Source organism: Schistocerca cancellata, chromosome 2 (genome assembly GCF_023864275.1).
Source record: "Schistocerca cancellata isolate TAMUIC-IGC-003103 chromosome 2, iqSchCanc2.1, whole genome shotgun sequence".
Lineage (NCBI taxonomy): Eukaryota > Metazoa > Arthropoda > Insecta > Orthoptera > Acrididae > Schistocerca > Schistocerca cancellata.
This window is the reverse complement of record NC_064627.1, coordinates 127,703,015-127,722,598: the sequence shown is the minus strand read 5'-3', so window position 1 is coordinate 127,722,598 and position 19,584 is coordinate 127,703,015. Positions and strand designations below refer to the sequence as shown.

At 45.0% G+C, this 19,584-nt stretch overlaps 1 protein-coding gene across 1 annotated transcript in view; it reads left to right on the top strand.

Moving 5' to 3' along the window:
• LOC126151719 (Down syndrome cell adhesion molecule-like protein Dscam2) overlaps positions 1-19,584 on the top strand; it is a 179,371-nt gene that overhangs the window by 8,433 nt on the left and 151,354 nt on the right. Inside the window, exons 2-4 of the mRNA XM_049915963.1 lie at positions 3,719-3,855; positions 14,688-14,886; positions 19,282-19,446. Of these exons, the coding sequence (XP_049771920.1) occupies positions 3,719-3,855; positions 14,688-14,886; positions 19,282-19,446 (501 nt within the window). The remainder of the gene's footprint in view (positions 1-3,718; positions 3,856-14,687; positions 14,887-19,281; positions 19,447-19,584) is intronic.

Genomic DNA, 19,584 nt, shown 5'->3' with positions numbered 1-19,584 from the left:
CACCATGTGTGTCACTTGTTACTTTTTATTCAGATTGCCAGTTTCGATCAGTAATATACGTCTTCTTCAGGTCTATATAATCGTTACTACGAAATGTAGCTTGTAACCAGGGCGAGGGTGATCTGTGATTCCTCACCCGGGTGACACGCTGCCCTTCACAGTAATAATCATGCGATCTTTTGCCACCCCCCCCCCCCCTCCTATCTCTACTTCCCCGGATAACTGGTGTTCACTCAACACTGAAATTTTAGGCATTCGGATGAATGACAAGGGTTCGTCACATTAGATGTGCAGACGGCTATTACATTGAAAGATGTGCCTCAACCCGCTTGCGCACTGCATCGTGCATCTCCAGCGGCCCATTTTTATGAGTTTTCTGAAATTATAAAAATCGCTCATATAAACCACAGTTTATTTGTTCATTTATAGCATGTTTATTGCCCCTCAGTTTGTCTGTGTCCAACATCACTTATCCAACTTACCCACATAAGTCCGTTTCTATCTCACGGCCGAATATTTCAGTTATTTAGTTACTTCACCCTGAATTGTTCAAGATTACTTCTGACATTCAATTTTTATGTATCTTCACCTAATAAATTTGTTTGCAACGTGTTAGCGATGAATTTTATTCGGTCTCTGCTGTCTTCAAATTGCTCAAAACTATGATTTAGCATCTCAAAATTACTTCCCATAAATATTTGATCATGAACACGATTCAGATACTACTCTATCACTTTCAGTCACACTATATTACAATTTAAAGTTTTATCCATGCATGTGAACCGCAACCCGCTCACTCCAATGGCTTGAAAGCGGGTTCAGCCTACCTGGCATTCCCCGACTGCTGACGAGTAAAAGCTGCTAAAAGCTTCTAGGACATCAGCGATATCGCAGTCATTAGAAATGACGTTCTAATACCGATCTTCGGTAAGGATATAATAAATGGTAACTTACATTCTGATTACGACCAGTGGAGGCTTTTTCATTGATCACCGACCTCCTTAGCCGAGATCGCTAATGCACGATTGTCCGGCGGCGCTGGACTCGGAGGTACCCCGGTTCGAACCCTAGTTGTCGATTTAAATTTTCACTGCCAGTTCTTCGCCACCAAGGGAAGGAGAGGTGATGGCGCAAGGTTTCTGATCGCTATTATTTATGTCAGTGACCTGGATTAAATTCCATACCTCTCCGCAGTGTCTCATAACGTTAGAGCATGCGAAACTCTTGATGGTGACCCGTCCGTTGGATGGAGACGATATGTTTATCGGTTTCCTTCGTGTCAGTCGAGAGGAGTAGGATCTATGCCTTCTGTCATCATCATTATATAACACAAACATAGCACCGCACTACACATCCATTCATTACACTAACCCACTCTCTAGAAATACACGTAAGACACACCTCTGACGTATCCACAAAGATGCGCTGCGAAAGTAATCCCTTTCCGTCTAGGCAGTCTAACCTACCCCTTGGGGTCTCCTGGTCAATAATGTCGCACGACTTTACTTCACTTATCGCTGATTCATGAAAAAAAGTAATCATCTAACATTCGCGAATTGTCTCACCGATATTGAAGTAAAATTAATCAGAATAGGAACTTTAGGTGTAATCAATACTTCCAGCATCAATTTTTGATTATGTTTATGGATAGTGGTGTAACAATAAATAGGACAAGAAACACAGGTAAAACGTAATGATTATTATTATTTATTTATTTACTCTATGTAGTTGTACGTTTCTATTATCACGCATGTTTGTGGGTCTTGGTTTAGAGATCTATCAAACACAAATGTAGATGACAATATGTGCATTGGATAAACGGTGCAGTTGTGTAGTTGGGTGTTGAGCAACTTGAACCTTCCGTATTCCAAATAACATTATCAGGAGCTTCAAAAGCATCACATTCAGCTGTAAATGTAGCTTTCTTCTAGGCATGCTTGATCATGTTTTTGAATATCGGGGCACTGAACTGCTTATGGACAAGTACATGAAGGTTGATAATAGCGTTACGACTGTAGAGTTCAGTATCCATGCTCTCGAGTAAAACTTGCTCATAAATCGTTTAGCGAACTTCTTCCAGTGGCGAAAAATGTATATGTCGAAAGGTTGAAGAAGGAACGTTGCGCCATGTGGAATGGTTGTTACCTGTATGTGTTTATCTTGCATTACGAATAGGTCTTGTTGGTGGAGTGAAAATTAATTCAGAACTAGACAACATTTTCTTCCAACGTTGGAACAGAAACAGCTACACATCATTGTTCAAGAATACAGTTCTCCACCTCGCCTGATTTTCAAGGCGTTATGTATACGTTTGGTGGTCGGCTCATTTTCTTTTGCACAAGGGGACCGAATGGACTTCTTTGTTAAAGGAAGGCTGTGAATGTCTCGTTCACTCATGCTAGATAATGTGTGGTCTCTGTGTATGTCATAATTGAAACCAGGTTGGTTGGTACATAGAATTTCAGTTTCTGGATAATTAGGAAAGGTACTATGCGTGTATCCAGTACCAAATGCAATCGCAGAATTCTCTGTTTCTCCTTGTTCTTGAGCATGTTTATATGTTACTGTGTGCCGGACCGAGACTCGAACTCCAGACCTTTACCTTTCGCAGGCAAGTGCTCTACCATTTGAGCTACCCAAGCACAACCCACGCCTCGTCCTCGCAGCTGTACTTCCGCCAGTACCTCGTCTCCTGCTTTCCAAACTTGATGAAAGCTCTCCTGCGAAACTTGCAGAACTAGCACTCCTGGAAGAAAGGATATTGCGGAGACATGGCTTAGCCACAGCCTGGGGGATATTTCCAGAATGAGATTTTCACTCTGCAGCGGAGTGTGCGCTGATATGAAATTTCCTGGCAGATGAAAACTGTGTGCTGGACTGAGACTCGAACTCGGGACCTTTACATTTCACGGGCAAGTGCTCTACCATCTGAGCTATTGGTACTGGTGGATGTAAAGCTGTGAGGAGGGGGCGTGTGTCGTGCTTCGGTAGCTCAGATGGTAGAGCACTTATCTACGAAAGGCAAAGTTCCCGAGCTCGAGTCTCGGTCCGGCACACAGTTTTAATCTGCCAGGAAGTTTCATCAAGCGCACACTCCGGTGCAGAGTGAAAATCTCATTCTGGAAACATCCCCCAGGCTGTGGCTAAGCCATGTGTCCGCAATATCCTTTCTTCCAGGAGTGCTAGTTCTGCAAGGTTCGCAGGAGAGCTTTTGCAGAGTTTGGAAAGTAGGAGACGAGGAACTGGCGGAAGTAAAGCTGTGAGGACGGGCCGTGAGTCGTGCTTGGGTAGCTCAGATGGTAGAGCACTTGCCCGTGAAAGGCAAAGGTCCCGAGTTCGAGTCTTGGTCCGGAACGAAACAGTTAAAACGAACAGCTAAAATGTGCATTACTGTCGTCTAGTGGGTTGGCTATGCCTACGCGTAAAACATGAGTTCAATGTCTGCGAGACACTTCGCGAATGTACCTCTGTAAGGTGAACCTCTATGAATGGATGCGAAACAAAGACTGTGATAATAAAATTGCTGCTGTTGTGTATGAGCGACGATGGCTGTTTGAAGAAACCTGTACAATTTCTGGTGTGTCTTGAGTATGGGAGGCGCTTAAAACGGTTTATGTTGGCAACCAACAGAGTTATACATTGTGGACTGCTTGTCATGTCATCATCGAGTTTTTAGAAATGTGTATGTTTCTGATTGTGTACCATTGCCTTCTTACAGGATGGTGTGTGGCACTGGGGTCCAGGGAGGAAGCGTCGCAGGGCCCGGTGTTCCTGCAGGAGCCGCCGCACCGTGCAGACTTCTCCAATTCCTCCGGTGTCGCCATTCACTGTGCAGCACACGGCAAACCGCCTCCGGTGAGTGATTCCACTATCAGACTTACGTTTAGACCACGAAATATTTGTACAAGGTGGGTATAACGGAACCTTCGCTACTTGAGCCAGTGTAGACCCAAAACTATTTACCGTTTGGGTACCCTGCGTCATAGGAATGATGTTCAGACAGTGTTAGAGTCGTGACTTGCCCCTAGGCGTCGGCATTGCTACGGCGACCTAGGGTTGAAACAACAGCATCAGTGTGCATTACAACTGCAGACAGTCAACTTGGGACTGGACAAGGTGAGCAGGGATGTACTGTACAGCGTATTATCAAAACCACAGCAACAGAGCTGGCGCTCTTCGCAAGTAACGACACGACGACCTGGCGTTGCTCGTGAGGCCACTCGGTTACTCCGTAACACATTTGCAGAAAACTGAATCACTCGTCTGCACCTACACAGATACTCGACAACCCACCGTACGGTGCGTGGCAGAGAGTATTCTGTACCACTGCTACTCATATCCATTGCTGTTCCACCAAGCGGAGTGGCGACGCGGTTTGAGGCGCCATGTCATGGACTGCGCGGTCCCACCGGAGGTTCGAGTCCTCCATCGGGCATGGGTGTGTGTGTCATTCTTAGGATAAGTTAGTTTAAGTAGTGTGTAAGTCGAGGGACCGATGACCTAAGCAGTTTGGTCCCTTAGGAATTCAGCCACATTTGAACATTTTGCTGTTTCACTCACAAATAGAGCGAGGGGAAAACGACTATCTGTATGCCTCCTTATGAACGCCAGTTTCTCGAATCTTAGCTTCGTAGTCCTTACGCGCAATGTGTGTTGGTGGCAGTAGGATCGTACGGCAGGCAGCTTCAAATGTTTATCGTTACAAACTGCATGGCTATCAAGATCACCTGATTTGAATCCCTGTGAGTTTTTGGCTCGAGGTTTACCTGCAGGACAGGGTTTATCAAGCGGGACACTAACACCTGTTGGAGGTTGAAGATGAACATAGCGAGAGACGCAGCCATCATTTCCTGAGATATATCTCAAGCAGCAGTAGTGCGGTTAGAGGCTGTCGTGAATGCAGCTGGTCGTCACAGTGAACAACATTTGTAACCTAGAACATAAACATCGTACGAAATTAACAAATGGTACCCTCTGATGTTAAAATTAAAATGTCATTCTCACAATGGTTTATTCGTTATTTCTCTTTCGCATGCCCTTAAAAATGTTTTCACAAAGTTTCATTGTCCTACGATCACTCATTTTTTGTGGGAACACTCTCAAGTAGTGAAAGTCTAATTTCAACCACCCTGTATTCTCCCAAAATCTGAAGACGGTGTGCACTCTACTCCACGTTTATTTAATTTCGTCACGTCTTGCTGTCCATTAAAATTGCTAAACCAGCAATGGTAGCAAATAACTAAATGTTATTGGGGTGCATTTACGGTATAGAAAGAAGAAAACATGATTTATTTGTAAGTAATTCGGTGGATACAGAGTGCGAAATTTAATACCGCCATCTGTCACCTCTGGTAGCAACACTGTTCTAACCCGGCTCGACGTCGAGAAAACATACACTATGTCATCAAAAGTATTCGGACACCACAAAAAATACGTTTTTCATATTAGACGCATTGTGCTGCCACCTACTGCCAGGTATTCCATATCAGCGACCTCACTAGTCATTAGACATCGTCAGAGAGCAGAATGGGGCGCTCCGCGGAATTCACGGACTTCGTAGGTCTTTAGGTGATTGGGTATCACTTGAGTCGTACGTCTGTACGTCATATTTCCACACTCCTAAATATCCCTAGGTCCACTGTTTCCGATGTGAGAATGAAGTGGAAACGTGAAGGGATACGTACAGCACAAAAGCGTACAGGCCGACCTCGTCTGTTGACTGAAAGAGACCGCCGACAGTTGATGAGGATCGTAATGTGTAATAGGCAGACACATATCCAGACCATCACACAGGAATTCCAAACTGCATCAGAATCCACTGCAAGTACAATGAAAGATAGGCGGAGATGAGAAAACTTGGATATAATGGTCGAGCTGCTGCTCATAAGCCACACATCACGCCGGTAAATGCCAAACGACGCCTCGCTTGGTGTAAGGAGCGTAAAGATTGAACGATTGAACAGTGCAAAAACGTTGTACGGAGTCACGAATCACGGTACACAATGTGGCGACCCGATGGCAGAGTGTGGGTATGGCGAATGCCCGGTGAACCTCACCTGCCAGCGTGTGAAGTGCCAACAGTAAAATTCGGAGGCGGTGGTCCTGTGGTGTGGTCGTGTTTTTCATGCAGAGGGCTTGCACCTCTTGTAGTTCTGCGTGGCACTATCACAGCACAGGCCTACATTGATGTTTTAAGCACCTTCTTGCTTCCCACTGTTGAAGAGCGATTCGGGGATGGCGATTGCTTCTTTCTTGGAGAATCGAGCACCTGTTCATAATGTACGGCCTGTGGAGGAGTGGTTACACGACAGTATCATCCCTGTGATGGACTAGCCTGCACAGAGTCCTGACCTGAATCCTGCAAAACACTTTTGGGATGTTTTGGAACGCCGACTTCGTGCCAGGCCTCACCGACCGACATCGATACCTCTCCTCAGTGCAGCACTCCGTGAAGAATGGGCTGCCATTCCCCAAGAAACGTTCCAGCACCTGACTGAACGTATGCCTGTGAGAGAGGAAGCTGTCATCAAGGCTATGGGTGGGCCAACACCATATTGAATTCCAGAATTACCGATGGAGGGCGCCACGAACTTGTAAGTCATTATCAGCCAGGTGTCAGAACACTTTTGATCACATAGTGTAGCTCGGATGCCCCATATAGATACGTAACTATACGCTGCTTTAGCTCTATGCCACAGTTCATCCATCCCAGTGGCTGTGATTGGTGATGTGTCTGTAACCAAATTCAACAAAATTGGAAAAAACGCCGTTAACGTTGCACTGAAGTTTTTTTTAAACTAATGACTAGTTTAGGACCTCTTCAGACCATAGTAAAATCATTCTGTGGAGCAGAATATAAGGCCTTACAGTTTGTGCTATGTTTAAAGCGATACCAAAATACAGGAAAGTTTGACTAAAAGTTGTATACCACAAAGACACTCAAAAACATTTATTACGTGCGAATGCTGGCCACATAGCGAGTATGTGTGGCTGAGTGCAACATTTTATTTAAAAAACGACCGTACCGTGCTGCCTGCAACGAAATAATTAAATGTGAACCTTAAGCATAGTCAATGCCCTCTTTCCTAGTTTGCCTAACTAAGGTTAAGGCTCACGTAGCATAAATTCACAGCATACAGCACATTACGGTCATTTTGTAAATAAAATGCTGCACTCAGCCACACACGTTTCCTATGTGTCCAGCATTCATACGTAATGGATGTTATTGTATGACTTACGTAGTGTGCCGGACGGGGTGACCGAGCGGTTCTAGGCGCTACAGTGTGGAACCGCGCGACCGCTACGGTCGCAGATTCGAATCCTGCGTCGGACATGGTTGTGTATGATGTCCTTAGGTTAGTTAGGTTTAAGTAGTTCTAAGTTCTAGGGGACTTATGACCACAGCAGTTGAGTCCCATAGTGCTCAGAGCCATTTGAACCATTTTTTTTTTTTTTTTTTGACAGCTGTATAGCCCCATCCCATCGCCAATTAAAACTTCTCTGTATTTTGGCATGGCCTTACGTATTGTACAAACTGTAAGACCTTGTATTCTATTCCACATGGACTGAATAGGACCGAAACTAGTAATCAGTTAATAACGATCAACTTCAATGCAACATTGAAGGTTTCTCACAAATTTGTCGAATCATTTCAGGTTGTTGCCTTGTTGACATCCAGCATGATGGAAATAAGTAGACCGTGCTCAGATGTTTTCAGTGCGTGAGAGATTCAGAGAATGTTCTTTCGAGGACAACAGTGAACACCCTCTGTACTGCAGTAGGTCAAGGCAGCACGGACAACATGATATTTTGCATTATCGTTTTGAAAGGTAACATCACCAACACCTCGATGATAGTCCACAGCCGTCAGCCTTAATACGTCAGAAATGTAACGGCTGCTGTCCAAATTACCTACTATGCTTTCCAGAGGTACCGAATGGCAACCTACACAATCACGCCAGACACCAGGAGCGTATGGATATGAATGCAATGTGCCATTGTTTGTTGTTCTCGGAGACTCCAAGCATGGATATACACATTCTATGACAAAAAAAGACACACCACGAAGGAGCACACAAATATCGAAGAGAAATGAAAAACTGTAAATTTTAGGGCCAATGAATGAATGTGCGACGCTGCAGCGCAATTTCACAGCACAGCTGGCAAGAACAGTAAAAAGAGGACATGTCAATACCAGAGCATAAACTCTTCGCGAATTTCACTTCGTGTACTGAACTGGACAGTGAGTATGCCTCGCAAAAGGCGTGTGAACAATATAGGCAGATGTCGGCATTTGAGAGGGGACTGAAGTGGGCTCAAAGAAGCCGAGTGCAGTAATCGGCGAATCGCCTGACATTTAGAAAGGAGCGAATGCTACTATTCGACGGTGTTGGCAGGAATGTGTGAACCATGGCCGAACACAGTAACCTAGAGAGAAGACAGAACGTGACAACCGAGCAATTGTCAGAGAGCCCAGGATTCATCTTTATCAACGGCCGATGTGCATCTGGTTCTTCAGTTTCCACAATGACCATTAATAGGTGGCTCACAGAAAGGCCGTCGAATTCAAGGCTCCCCTTGCATCGGCTACCATTGACCCTGTACACCAACAAGCCCGTTTCTAGTCGTATCTGGCAGCTGCGGCCAAAAATCCCACTGAACGGAGTAAATTTGTCTTCGGTGATGAGCCCCGCTTCCAATCGAGCCCCGACGACCAGCGAAAACGTGTATGGAGAGGCCCCGGCAGCGGTGGGATACCAACCCGACTATCATCCGCCATACGGCTGACAACAATGACTGATGGTCTGGGGTGTCATTTCATTTCATACCAGGAGCTACTTGGTTGTCATCCGCGGTACCCTTACAGCACAATGGTATGTCGGCAATATTCATCACCCTGTTCCGTTGCCCTCCGTTGTAAGCCATCATGGACTTCCCATTTCAGCGAGATAACTCCCGCCCCACTCAGAAAGAGTTTCGACTCCCTGTCTTCGTGCTTACCAAATCCTACATTGGCCAGCAACAATACCGCAGCCGTCCACAATTGAGAATGTTTGGAACGATATGGATAGCGCCCTCCAAAAGCCTCGGGTTTTCACGATCTGTCGTGCTAATTGGACAGAATTCAGCTAGATACCCCTCACAGGGACATCCAACAACTCCATTAATGTCAAGTCGAATAACTGCTTGCATAAGGGCCAGACTTGCTCAATTTGTGAAGCTCTCTGAAGTAAACCATCCAGTTTTTCTGAAATAGTATTCATGTTTGTCTGTAGATGTCCATCGCATGTACCTACTTCCGTCCCTTTCTGATAATTCCTTTTTCAGACATGTGTCGTTGTTGTTACTGTGTCCAGTGTTTTCGCTGGGCGCGCACCACTGTTGGCGCACCCCTCTCTGCTACCATATCGATGGAAACTTCAACGATATTCGCCGTGCTAACAGTCCATAGTGCTCTAACCATTGTTGTGGACTACCAGCCGAACAAAACATAAATACTTGTTTTTGTTCTTTTTTTTTAAGGCTCAGACATCGTAACCAAACAACCTATCGAATTGAAGGAGAAATGTGCAAAAAAAAATGCAGAAGCACGAAGTAATCTAATACTCGTAAACTTCATCGAGTAATTATCAATGAACTTAAACAACATGCAACCATAGGATCAGTAGAAGACTTCAGGATATTGCGCATGTCTTGGATGTGCGCTGCATTAAATCAGATGCGTGTTCATAGTGTTTGGTATAGCAGTTGTGTGTGTCGCATATTCCGATGGGCAAAGTGGAAAAAATTTTCACGATAAAGGATGACAGCCAAAACAGTTGCAGGATAAAATTTTTTATTAAAATTCTTGACCAAGGTTTCGGTATATATAAATATACCTTCATCAGAAGTAAAAAATCCTGTACAGGATTTTTTACTTCCTGTACAGGATTTTTTACTTCTGATGAAGGTATATTCATATATACCGAAACCTTGGTCAAGAATTTTAATAAAAAATTTTATCCTGCAACTGTTTTGGCTGTCATCCCTTATCGTGAAGAATTTCAACAGTTGCTGTTGCAGCCATGTTTAAAATCTTGAAAGTGGAAAAATGCCTAACACAGTGGTTTTACAGGAACCAGAATCTGATCCTGATGCAGTGACTGGTACAAATAACTTCACTGGGAAAACATATTGACAGTTTTGATACACTGAGGAGCTAAAAAATTATGATCGCTGCCCACCGTGAAGTTGGATGCCGTAGCGGTCACGTGACGCGGTAACGAAAGTATGTAAGCGGAGCAGACACGGACGAGGGATCACCCTAGCGAAGATATTGGCTGAAAATGAGGAAATCTATTGAGATAAGCTACTTTGACGAAGTTCAGAGTATTCTCGAAAACGGACAATCTAGTCGAATGTTCACGTACTGCTCTCGTGACCATCTGTGGAAAGTGGTAGGACGACAGTTAAACTATTACTAGCCGTTAAATGGTTGGATTCTTCACAAAACATGGGGTTCAGAGGCTTGTATGCTGTGTAAAGTAGGATAGATGGAGATCTATGGAATCAGTGCCGAAAGAGCACACTGCTGGTGCACGCACAAGACTTTCGGAGCATACATCGCACATTGCTGGACATTGTACCCCGCAGCAGACCATCCCTACGTGTTCACATGTTGACCCAACGACATCGTCAATTACGTTTGCAGAGGGCTCAGGACCACCGGGATTCGACAGTCAATCAATGGAAACGTGTCGGCTCGTCGGATGAATCACATTTATGTTACACTAGGTCGATGGTCGCCTCCAAAAACGCTGTCATATAGGTGAACGGCAGCTCGAAACGAGAGACGCGCCACAGATGCTGACTGGTGGGAGCAATATTGAATTATGGGAAACATTCTACTGCGCTTGCATGTGATCTCTGGTAGTAACGGAAGCCACGCTGACATCTGCTAAGCACCAGCATTCCTTCACTCTTGATGTCTTCCCCGACGGCGATGTCATCTTTGGGCAGTATAATTGTCTGTGTCTCGGAGCCAGCACTCCGCTACACTGGTTTGAAGAGCATTATAGAGAACTCACGTTGACGTCTCGGCGACCAAATTCGCCTGATGTAAATCCTGTGGAATCCATCTGGATCGCTACCGGGCGCCATCATCGCGTGTACTAATCAGCAGTCCGTTATTTACTCGAATTACATAACATTTGCGTAGACATCTAATGCCACATACCTCCACAAACCTACCGACTGTCGGATACCTAACAAGCAGAGTCAGTGATGTTTTCGTCCCAAAGACGGACTGATAAGCCCGCTAAACCCGCTGAGCAGATCAGGTAATTAGAATTAGGATTGTGGAAATGGGTGAGTTTCCCTTCTAATTGCAATTCATTGTAATTTAATAACTTCTACAACCAAAGCTGCACATAGCCGGACCTGTACCGAATGCAACACTTTCACGGCTGAAGGCCTCCAAACAAGAAATCTTAACAAATCAACAAGATAAAAATCCAATTAAGACAGCAATAAAATAATTAAAAAACATCACAGCCAAGTAGATAGAACAAACATATGCAAGGTGCAATACAAATGGCTGAAGGCCACAATTAAATATCAAATTTTTAGAATATATTACCACAGACTTTTAAAGGCAGAAGGCAACTACGTTTATAAACAAGAAATCTTAAAAATCAACAAGATAAAAATGCAATAAAAGAGGCAAATAAAATAAATAAAAAAACATATCACGGCTAAGTGGAAAGCCTCAAGGCAAATCAGATAGAACAAACACATACAAAGTGCAATACCAATGGCTGAAGGCTACAATTAAGTTTCAAAATGTTAAAATATGTTACCATAATATTTTAAAGCCAGAAGGCCGCAATGTTTAAACTTGAAAGATAAATTTAAGAATTAATTTTGCAAAATTTTTAAGAAAGGAAATAATAACCATAAGCCTTAAATTTTAAGTAGCTGAAAACAGACAATTAAACACAGGTGGCACTCAGAAGCCTCCAGGGAGGTCGGTCTGCCCTCGTTCACTTAGGCGAGACAGGTGGTAACCCCAAATACACTTGATTCGTCGGAACCCAACCAGTGAACAGCCATGGACCGACCATCAACCAGTGCATGAGAACTCAAACAGAAAAGGTTACAAACGTGCTAATCCACAATGGAGTACGAATTAGCTGTCTAAATTACACACCACGTTGGACAGAGATAACAGGTGAGGAAAGGACGCTGCCTGACATGATGTTAGTGGCCAGGGCAGGTAACCAGTACACTAACGGCCATAAGGGAGAAAATTCCACTGGTGCACTCGAATTTTAGTCAACCAAAATAGTTAATTGTACCACATGGCGGCTAAATTTGAGCAGTAGAAACACTCGGTGTCGCTCACACGAAAACCTTCCCAACAGCAAACCACCGAAACGAACAACCACGACATGAATGGTCGTGGCTTGGGTAGCTGAAACCATTACTCAACTTTGACGTCCTGGGTTGCTGAACCACGAAACTCGTAGCGATCGAACACACGCTCCGACACTGTGCAGGGGCTGCCAGCGAACCCAGCCGACTGCACCGCGCGGAGATAACTTCCCTTGTCCGCAACTGCCGACCGACTCGCTGCAGAATGCCGACAACATCTAAAATAGTCGTCAGTGGAAACAACACCGACTACACACACAACTGCCACAAATACATACACGAAGACCTGAACGATACCCAACAGTAACTAAGCACGCACGAAGACAAATCGGGAGTCGATGCACACACACACACACACACACACACACACACACACACACACACACACAGCCGACTCATGAACGATCGGCGAGACAAAACGGGTCGTCCGGTGGGACGACCGACCGACGATCCACCAAGACCGTGGCCCGGCTCAAGTGGTGCGTGGCAGCAGTGGTCGGGTGAGCCACGTTGACGCAGACCTCAATACTGCTCCAACCCGACTGCACTAGTGCCCATTGCAACACCCGGATTGGCAGGTCCGGAGTACGCTCCAGACGCGTTCCAACTGACTGGCTGGCCAGAACTCGCGATGCGAACTCCCTTACGACAGACAATGACCGGGAAGTAATAGCAGTCGAGCAAAGATACTACGAGAGGGGATATACCGATACGAGCTGCTAACGCCGCTCACGGTCAGGCAAAGCAGCAACTCAGTGACGGTAGTCATTTAAATTAACGTAGGGAGGTGGAAGTACGTTACAAACAGGGTGTAAAATACATAATAAATGAAAAGCACCAGTTTGCTTTTATTCTACAATATTACTTTTATTGTTGACCGGTTTTTGGCTTACAAGGCCATCTTCAGACATTTTTCCGTGGCTGCAGAGTTAATTCCACCCTGGACGTCGCTACTGGAAATTCTGGTATTGGGTGGTTTACCCTAGATATTGTTCGTTGTGGAAACGCCTCCGCCGGCCGGAGTGGCCGTGCGGTTCTAGGCGCTGCAGTCTGGAGCCGAGCGACCGCTACGGTCGCAGTTTCGAATACTGCTTCGGGAATGTATGTGTGTGATGTCCTTAGGTTAGTTAGGTTTAATTAGTTCTAAGTTCTAGGCGACTGATGACCTCAGAAGTTAAGTCGTACAGTGCTCAGAGCCATTTCAACCATTTTTGAAAACGCGTCCGTTCCTGGACTGGAATCCTTCGCCGATCGATATGCTATTGCCTTCAAGACGTTGCTTTGTGGAATCGACCCTAAGACTCAAAGTAGACGTAGTTATGTTCATAGTAATATGCCTTTTACATTGTATACCCGCTCCTGTAGAAAAGTTAGTAATGATGAAAAAATACATGTATGGATGAAAGGACTTGGTGTAGTTGCTGAAAATGTAACTGTAACTGGAGATATCACTTTGTACTATAATTATTAATAAAGTGTGATCCCTGACCTTTGTAAGCGGGGAGCGTACATCGCGAACCGGGGGCTCAAGGATGGAACAATTTGAAAAAATTCGAAAGCATAGTGCCGCACTGGCCGTTGAGCGCCTAGCAAGTCGGGGACGCAACCCGCCCGACTCAGCCCGGCGCCAAGTGATAAGGCCGGCGCACCAGCGGAGCGCGCTACTAGTACGTTAACAATAAAAGTAATATTGTAGAACAAAAGCAAACTGGTGCCTTTCATTTATTATTATGTGGTTCTACCAAGAACCGACGGAAGACTCTGTTAATATGTAAAATACATGACAGTGGGAACACGAGCCACGCACGGCTCACGGACAAACAACTTATTAAGCAGGTGGTTTTGACTCATCAGTGCAAATTCACGACAGGGTTTCTTTCTGATATTGCCAATATAAACGAGTGTTTCGTCTTCGCTAAACCCCAGTGCCTCTTCCTCTCTCTCCTCCACGTTTGCTGCCGGCCGCGGTGGCCGTGCGGTTCTGGCGCTGCAGTCCGGAACCGCGGGACTGCTACGGTCGCAGGTTTGAATACTGCGTCGGGCATGGGTGTGTGTGACGTTCTTAGGTTAGTTAGGTTTAAGTAGTTCTAAGTTCTAGGGGACTTATGACCTAAGATGTTGAGTCCCATAGTGCTCAGAGCCATTTGAACCAGTTGAATCCACGTTTGCTGGATGGCAGCAGTATGGAGTCTGAGGTGCCTCCTTCGTGGCACCTTCTGGCAGGACCCTTACTGCCCAGCCAGCTTCTCGTAACCTGGCAGCACGGTGTCTTGCAGAGGATCTCGTGGCTGTTGTCGGACGGGAGCGAGGCGTCCGCGGTGTCCGGGCTGCGGCAGGTGCTGGACAACGGCACGCTGCTGCTGGCGCCCTTCCCGGCCGAGCGCTACCGCCCAGAGGTGCACAGCGCCGCCTACCGCTGCGCCGCCCACAACTCCGCCGGCACCATCGTCAGCCGGCGCGTCCAGGTCCGGGCTGGTGAGTCATCCTTCCACTTAAGTGTACACTCAGATGACAGAAGTGATGGGATAGGGATATATACAGATACAAGCAGAGGTACTGTCGGGAAAACAAGATATAAAATGGCAGTGCATTGGCGTAGCAGACATTGTTACTCAGGTTATTCATGTGAAAAAGTTTATGACTTGTTTATGGCCACACGATGTGTTATGCCGGAGCCAATGTAGCCCCTGAGGGCCGGCAACCCATATTACACCACAGAGGACGAGGTTGTCTATGTCCAAGGCGTACCAAAAGTCCCATGGTAAACACCATCTATTTATAAACAAGATAATAGAAACAGACATTCCGAGCACTACTTCCTGCAGGGGGAGCTCGAGCCACGGCCTGCAGGAAGTATCACTATGCCAAAACCTGACTGGCTGGGGACAGTTATTTAGGGGCTAGAACCAGCCCTGAAGTTCAGTTCACTCCGGATGCCGACCTCGTGACCTTCGACCACTGAAGATTACGTCTTCGTCTCTGAATTGGACTCTTACTAGTGTGTGTGTGTGTGTGTGTGTGTGTGTGTGTGTGTGTGTGTGTGTGTGTGTCACCACGTACCTTTGTGGAAAAACTAGAAGTGAACTTTTGTTTGCCGCAATTAGGAGACTTGTTACCTTTCGTTTGTTGTTCAGTCATCAACCTTGTGAACTTACATCAATAAAAGTTGTGTTTGTGAAAAATTGCGAATTGTCACCCACAACAAAATGGGAATTAACGGACTCTGAACGAGGAGGTGTAGCTGGAACTAGACGCATGGGACATCCCATTTCGGAAATTGGTAGGGGATTCAGTATTCAAAGATTCCAATATACCGACAGTACCAAATTTCAGGCATTACCTCTCACCATGGACAACACAGTGGTTGACGGCCTTCACTTAACGACTGAGAGCAGGGAGGTTTCGTAGAGTAGTCAGTGCTAACAGACAAGCAACACTGCGTGAAATAGCCGCAGAAATCAGTGTGGGAAGTACGACAAACGTATCCGTTAGGACTGTGTGCTGGAATTTGGCCTTAATGGGCTTTGGCAGCAGACGTGTGATGCGAGTGCCTTTGCTAACAGCGCCTGCGACGCCTCTCCTGGGCTCTTGACCGTATCGGCCGGACCCTAGACGACTGGAAAACCGTGGTGTGGTCACATGAGTCGCGATTTAATTGTTAACAGATGATGATATGATTGGAGTGTGGTGCTGCACAAAGCGATGGTCCTAGGTTGTCAATAAGGCACTGTGCAAGTTGGTGGTGGCTCCATAATAGTGTGGGCTGTGTTTACAAGGTGTGGACTGGGTTCTCTGGTCTAACTGAACCGATCATTGGCTCGAAGTGGCCTTGTTTTCCTTCTTGGAGGTCATTTTCAGCCATTGATGGACTTTATGTTCCCAAACAACATCCCTCTTCCTTTCTTTTATCTCTCTCTCTCTCTCTCTCTCTCTCTCTCTCTCTCTCTCTCTCTCTCTCTCTCTCTTTTCCATATCATCGGTCGTCTGAGTGGTTCGACGCACCCGGATTTATTCCAATCTCGGCTTTCGTGTAGAGTTTTTACCCTCTAGAAGTCCCTGATGTCTTAACGTGTATCCTATCATTTTGTCCCTTCTTCTTGTCAGTGTTTTCCATATATTCCTTTCCTCACCGATTCTGCAGGTAGACCTCCTTATTCCTTACGCTATCAGTCCAGCAAATTTTTAGCATTCGTCTGTAGCACTACATCTCAAATGTCTCTTTAAAGTCACTACCGCAATTAGACTGTGTTTTATTTGAAGTGTTACATTTACACGATCATGATTTCGGCTTCAAAGTGCCATTATCAAGTGTTTTAAGTGCTAAGTCCTAAGATGGCATACTGTCGTATTTAAAATACACTATTAGACACATTGTCTAAGGGGCGATATTTCTGGTAAAGCCTACTGCTTTGTTTTTTCACTTATACCATCTTGACTCATCTTGAATGCATGAGACGTTAAACTAATTGTGCGATAATCCTCGCAGTTGTCGGCTCTTCCAATCTTGGGAATTTGTGGATAATGTTTTTCGGCTAGTCTAACGATATATCACCCGTCTCATACATACTACACACCAACGCGAATAACCGTTTTGTTGTTACTTCTTCTCATGTTTATAGAAATTCTATCGATCCCTTCTTCTGTCTTATTTGAGTTCAAGTCTTCCAAAGATCTAAATTCTGGTTCTAATACTGGATATACCATCTTCTCTATTGCGCCTGTTTCTTCTTCTGTCACGTCGTCAGATAAGTCCTCCCCCTCATGGAGGTGTTCAATGTACTCTTTGCACCTATCCGCTTTCTCCTCTGCATTCAGCAGTGCATTTCGCATTGCACTTTTAATGTTGCCACCCTTGTTTTTAATTTCATCGAAGGTTGCTTTGACTTTTCTATATGATGAGTCAGATCTTCCGACTATCATTTCTTTTTCTATTTCTTCGCATTATTCATATAGTCATTTCACCTTAGCTTCCATTCGCTTTCTATTTCTTTCATGCCTAAGTCACTTTTATGTCTGTGTTCCTGAATTTCCTGAACATTTTTGCACTTCCACCTTTTGTCGACAACTGAAGCATTTCATCTGATACCCACGGTTTCTTCGCAGTTACCTTCTTGGTATCTATGTTTTTCTTTCCAACTTCTGTGATTGCTCTTTTTAGAGACGTCCATTCCTCTTCAACTGTACTGCTTACTGAGCTATTCTTTCTGCTGTCTCTATAGCCTCAGAAAACTTCAAGCGTATTTCTTCATTCTTTAGTTCTTACGTATCCCAATTCTTTACGCACTGACTTTTTTCTAACTATTACCTCAAAATTCAACCTACTCTTAATCATTACTAAATTGTGAACTGAGTGTATATCTGGCCCTGGATATGCCTTACAATCCAATATCCGATTTCGGAATGTCTGCATGACAATGACGTAATGTATTTAAATCTTCCTGTATATCCCTGCTTTTTCCAAGTATACCTCTTCTCTACAGCTCCAGTTGGCGGGGAGCCTTAGCATTGAACTCTTGCGTTGTTACAGTGTAAAGTATGGAACCCTCCGCAGACGGTCATTCAATGAGATTTAAGCAACGTGCAGTCATTGAATTATTGACAGCTGAAGATGTCGCCCCAAAGAAGTTACATCAGAGAATGAAAGCAGTTGATGGTGATTGTGTTGATGTGAGTACTGTGCGTCGTTGGGCGAGTACGTTTAAAGATGTTGAAGCAGGAACATCTGACCTGCGTGACAAATAAAGAATTGGACGTTCTGTGACAGCAGCCACCGAGTTTCACAAGCAAAATGTTGACAGATTGATTCAGGACGATCATCGTATCACAGAGAGACACTGCAAGCACAATCAGCATTTCACAAGATTGCTTTGCTTGGCTATCGGAAGATCTGTGAACGATGGGTACCCCAGATGCTTACTCCTGAAATGAAAGCGCACAGACTGGAAATTTGCCAGGAACTCCTCTCGGGTTACGAAAATGAAGGTGAGGCCTTTCTCCATTAAATTATGGCAGGAGACGAAAAGTGGGTGCACCATAACGACCCGGAGACGAAATGTCAGTCTATGGAATATTGACATAAAGACTCGCCCCAGAAAAAGAAATTCAAGACGCAGCCCTCACCTGGAAAAACCATGGCTCAGTGTTCTGGGACACAGATGGTGTCACCCATATTGATTTCCTTGATCGTGGAACAAAAATAAATTCAGAGCGTTACATCACAACGCTGCGAACGCTGAAACGACGGCTAACAAGGATCCGAAAGGAAAAGGGAAATGTTTCCCTGCAGCATGGTAATGCCAAACCACACACTTCACGTGCCACCACAGAAGAACTTTAGAGACTGAATCTCACCACTGTAGGGCATCCTCCATACAGTCCAGATTTAGCACCGTCTGACTTACATCTGTTTTCGATCATGAAAGGCGATCTGCAGTTACATCATTATGCTTCTGATGAAGACGTTGAGGGAACTGTGAGACTGTGGTTGCGGAAACAGAGTGTCGACTTCTTCCGTGACGGCTTCAGAAAACTTGTTCATCGTTGGCAGAAATGCATCCAATTGTCTGGTGATTATGTGGAAAAGTGAATATTGGTAATTAAAGATCACATTCTAAGGATTATTTCTGCTTTTCATTTATTAAAACATTCCCATCCAAACCCAATTAACGAAGTTGGAGGCATTACTTTTCATTCAACCATCGTATATTCAGTGTGGCACGGAAAAATATAGTAGGAATGGAATATAATGATTACCTATGACCCAACAGATGGTTGAGTCCAATGCAACAGCTATCAATAAATAAAAATGTAATGAAGTGTAGCATATGTGTCTTCCTAGTCAACGACAGTGTCCATTATTGACTGTTCCAGCTGTGGAGAAGCAGCACTATGAGGTGCAGGTGTATGACGAGTTCGTGATGGTTGGCAACACTGCCGTACTACGCTGCCACGTGCCGTCCCTGGTGAGGGACCACGTGGTCGTCACGTCCTGGCTACGGGGGAACGCCGAGCGCATCGTCACTGACATCCAGTCAGGTAACTGCGAAAATTTAATTGATCCTGAGGAGATACTAGTGTTCCAGCCGTGTGAGCGCAGTCCATTTGTCTATTAATGGCATCTGGGCGAAAAAGAGACAAGTGCGTTTGAAGTACACTTTAATATTATCAGTGTAG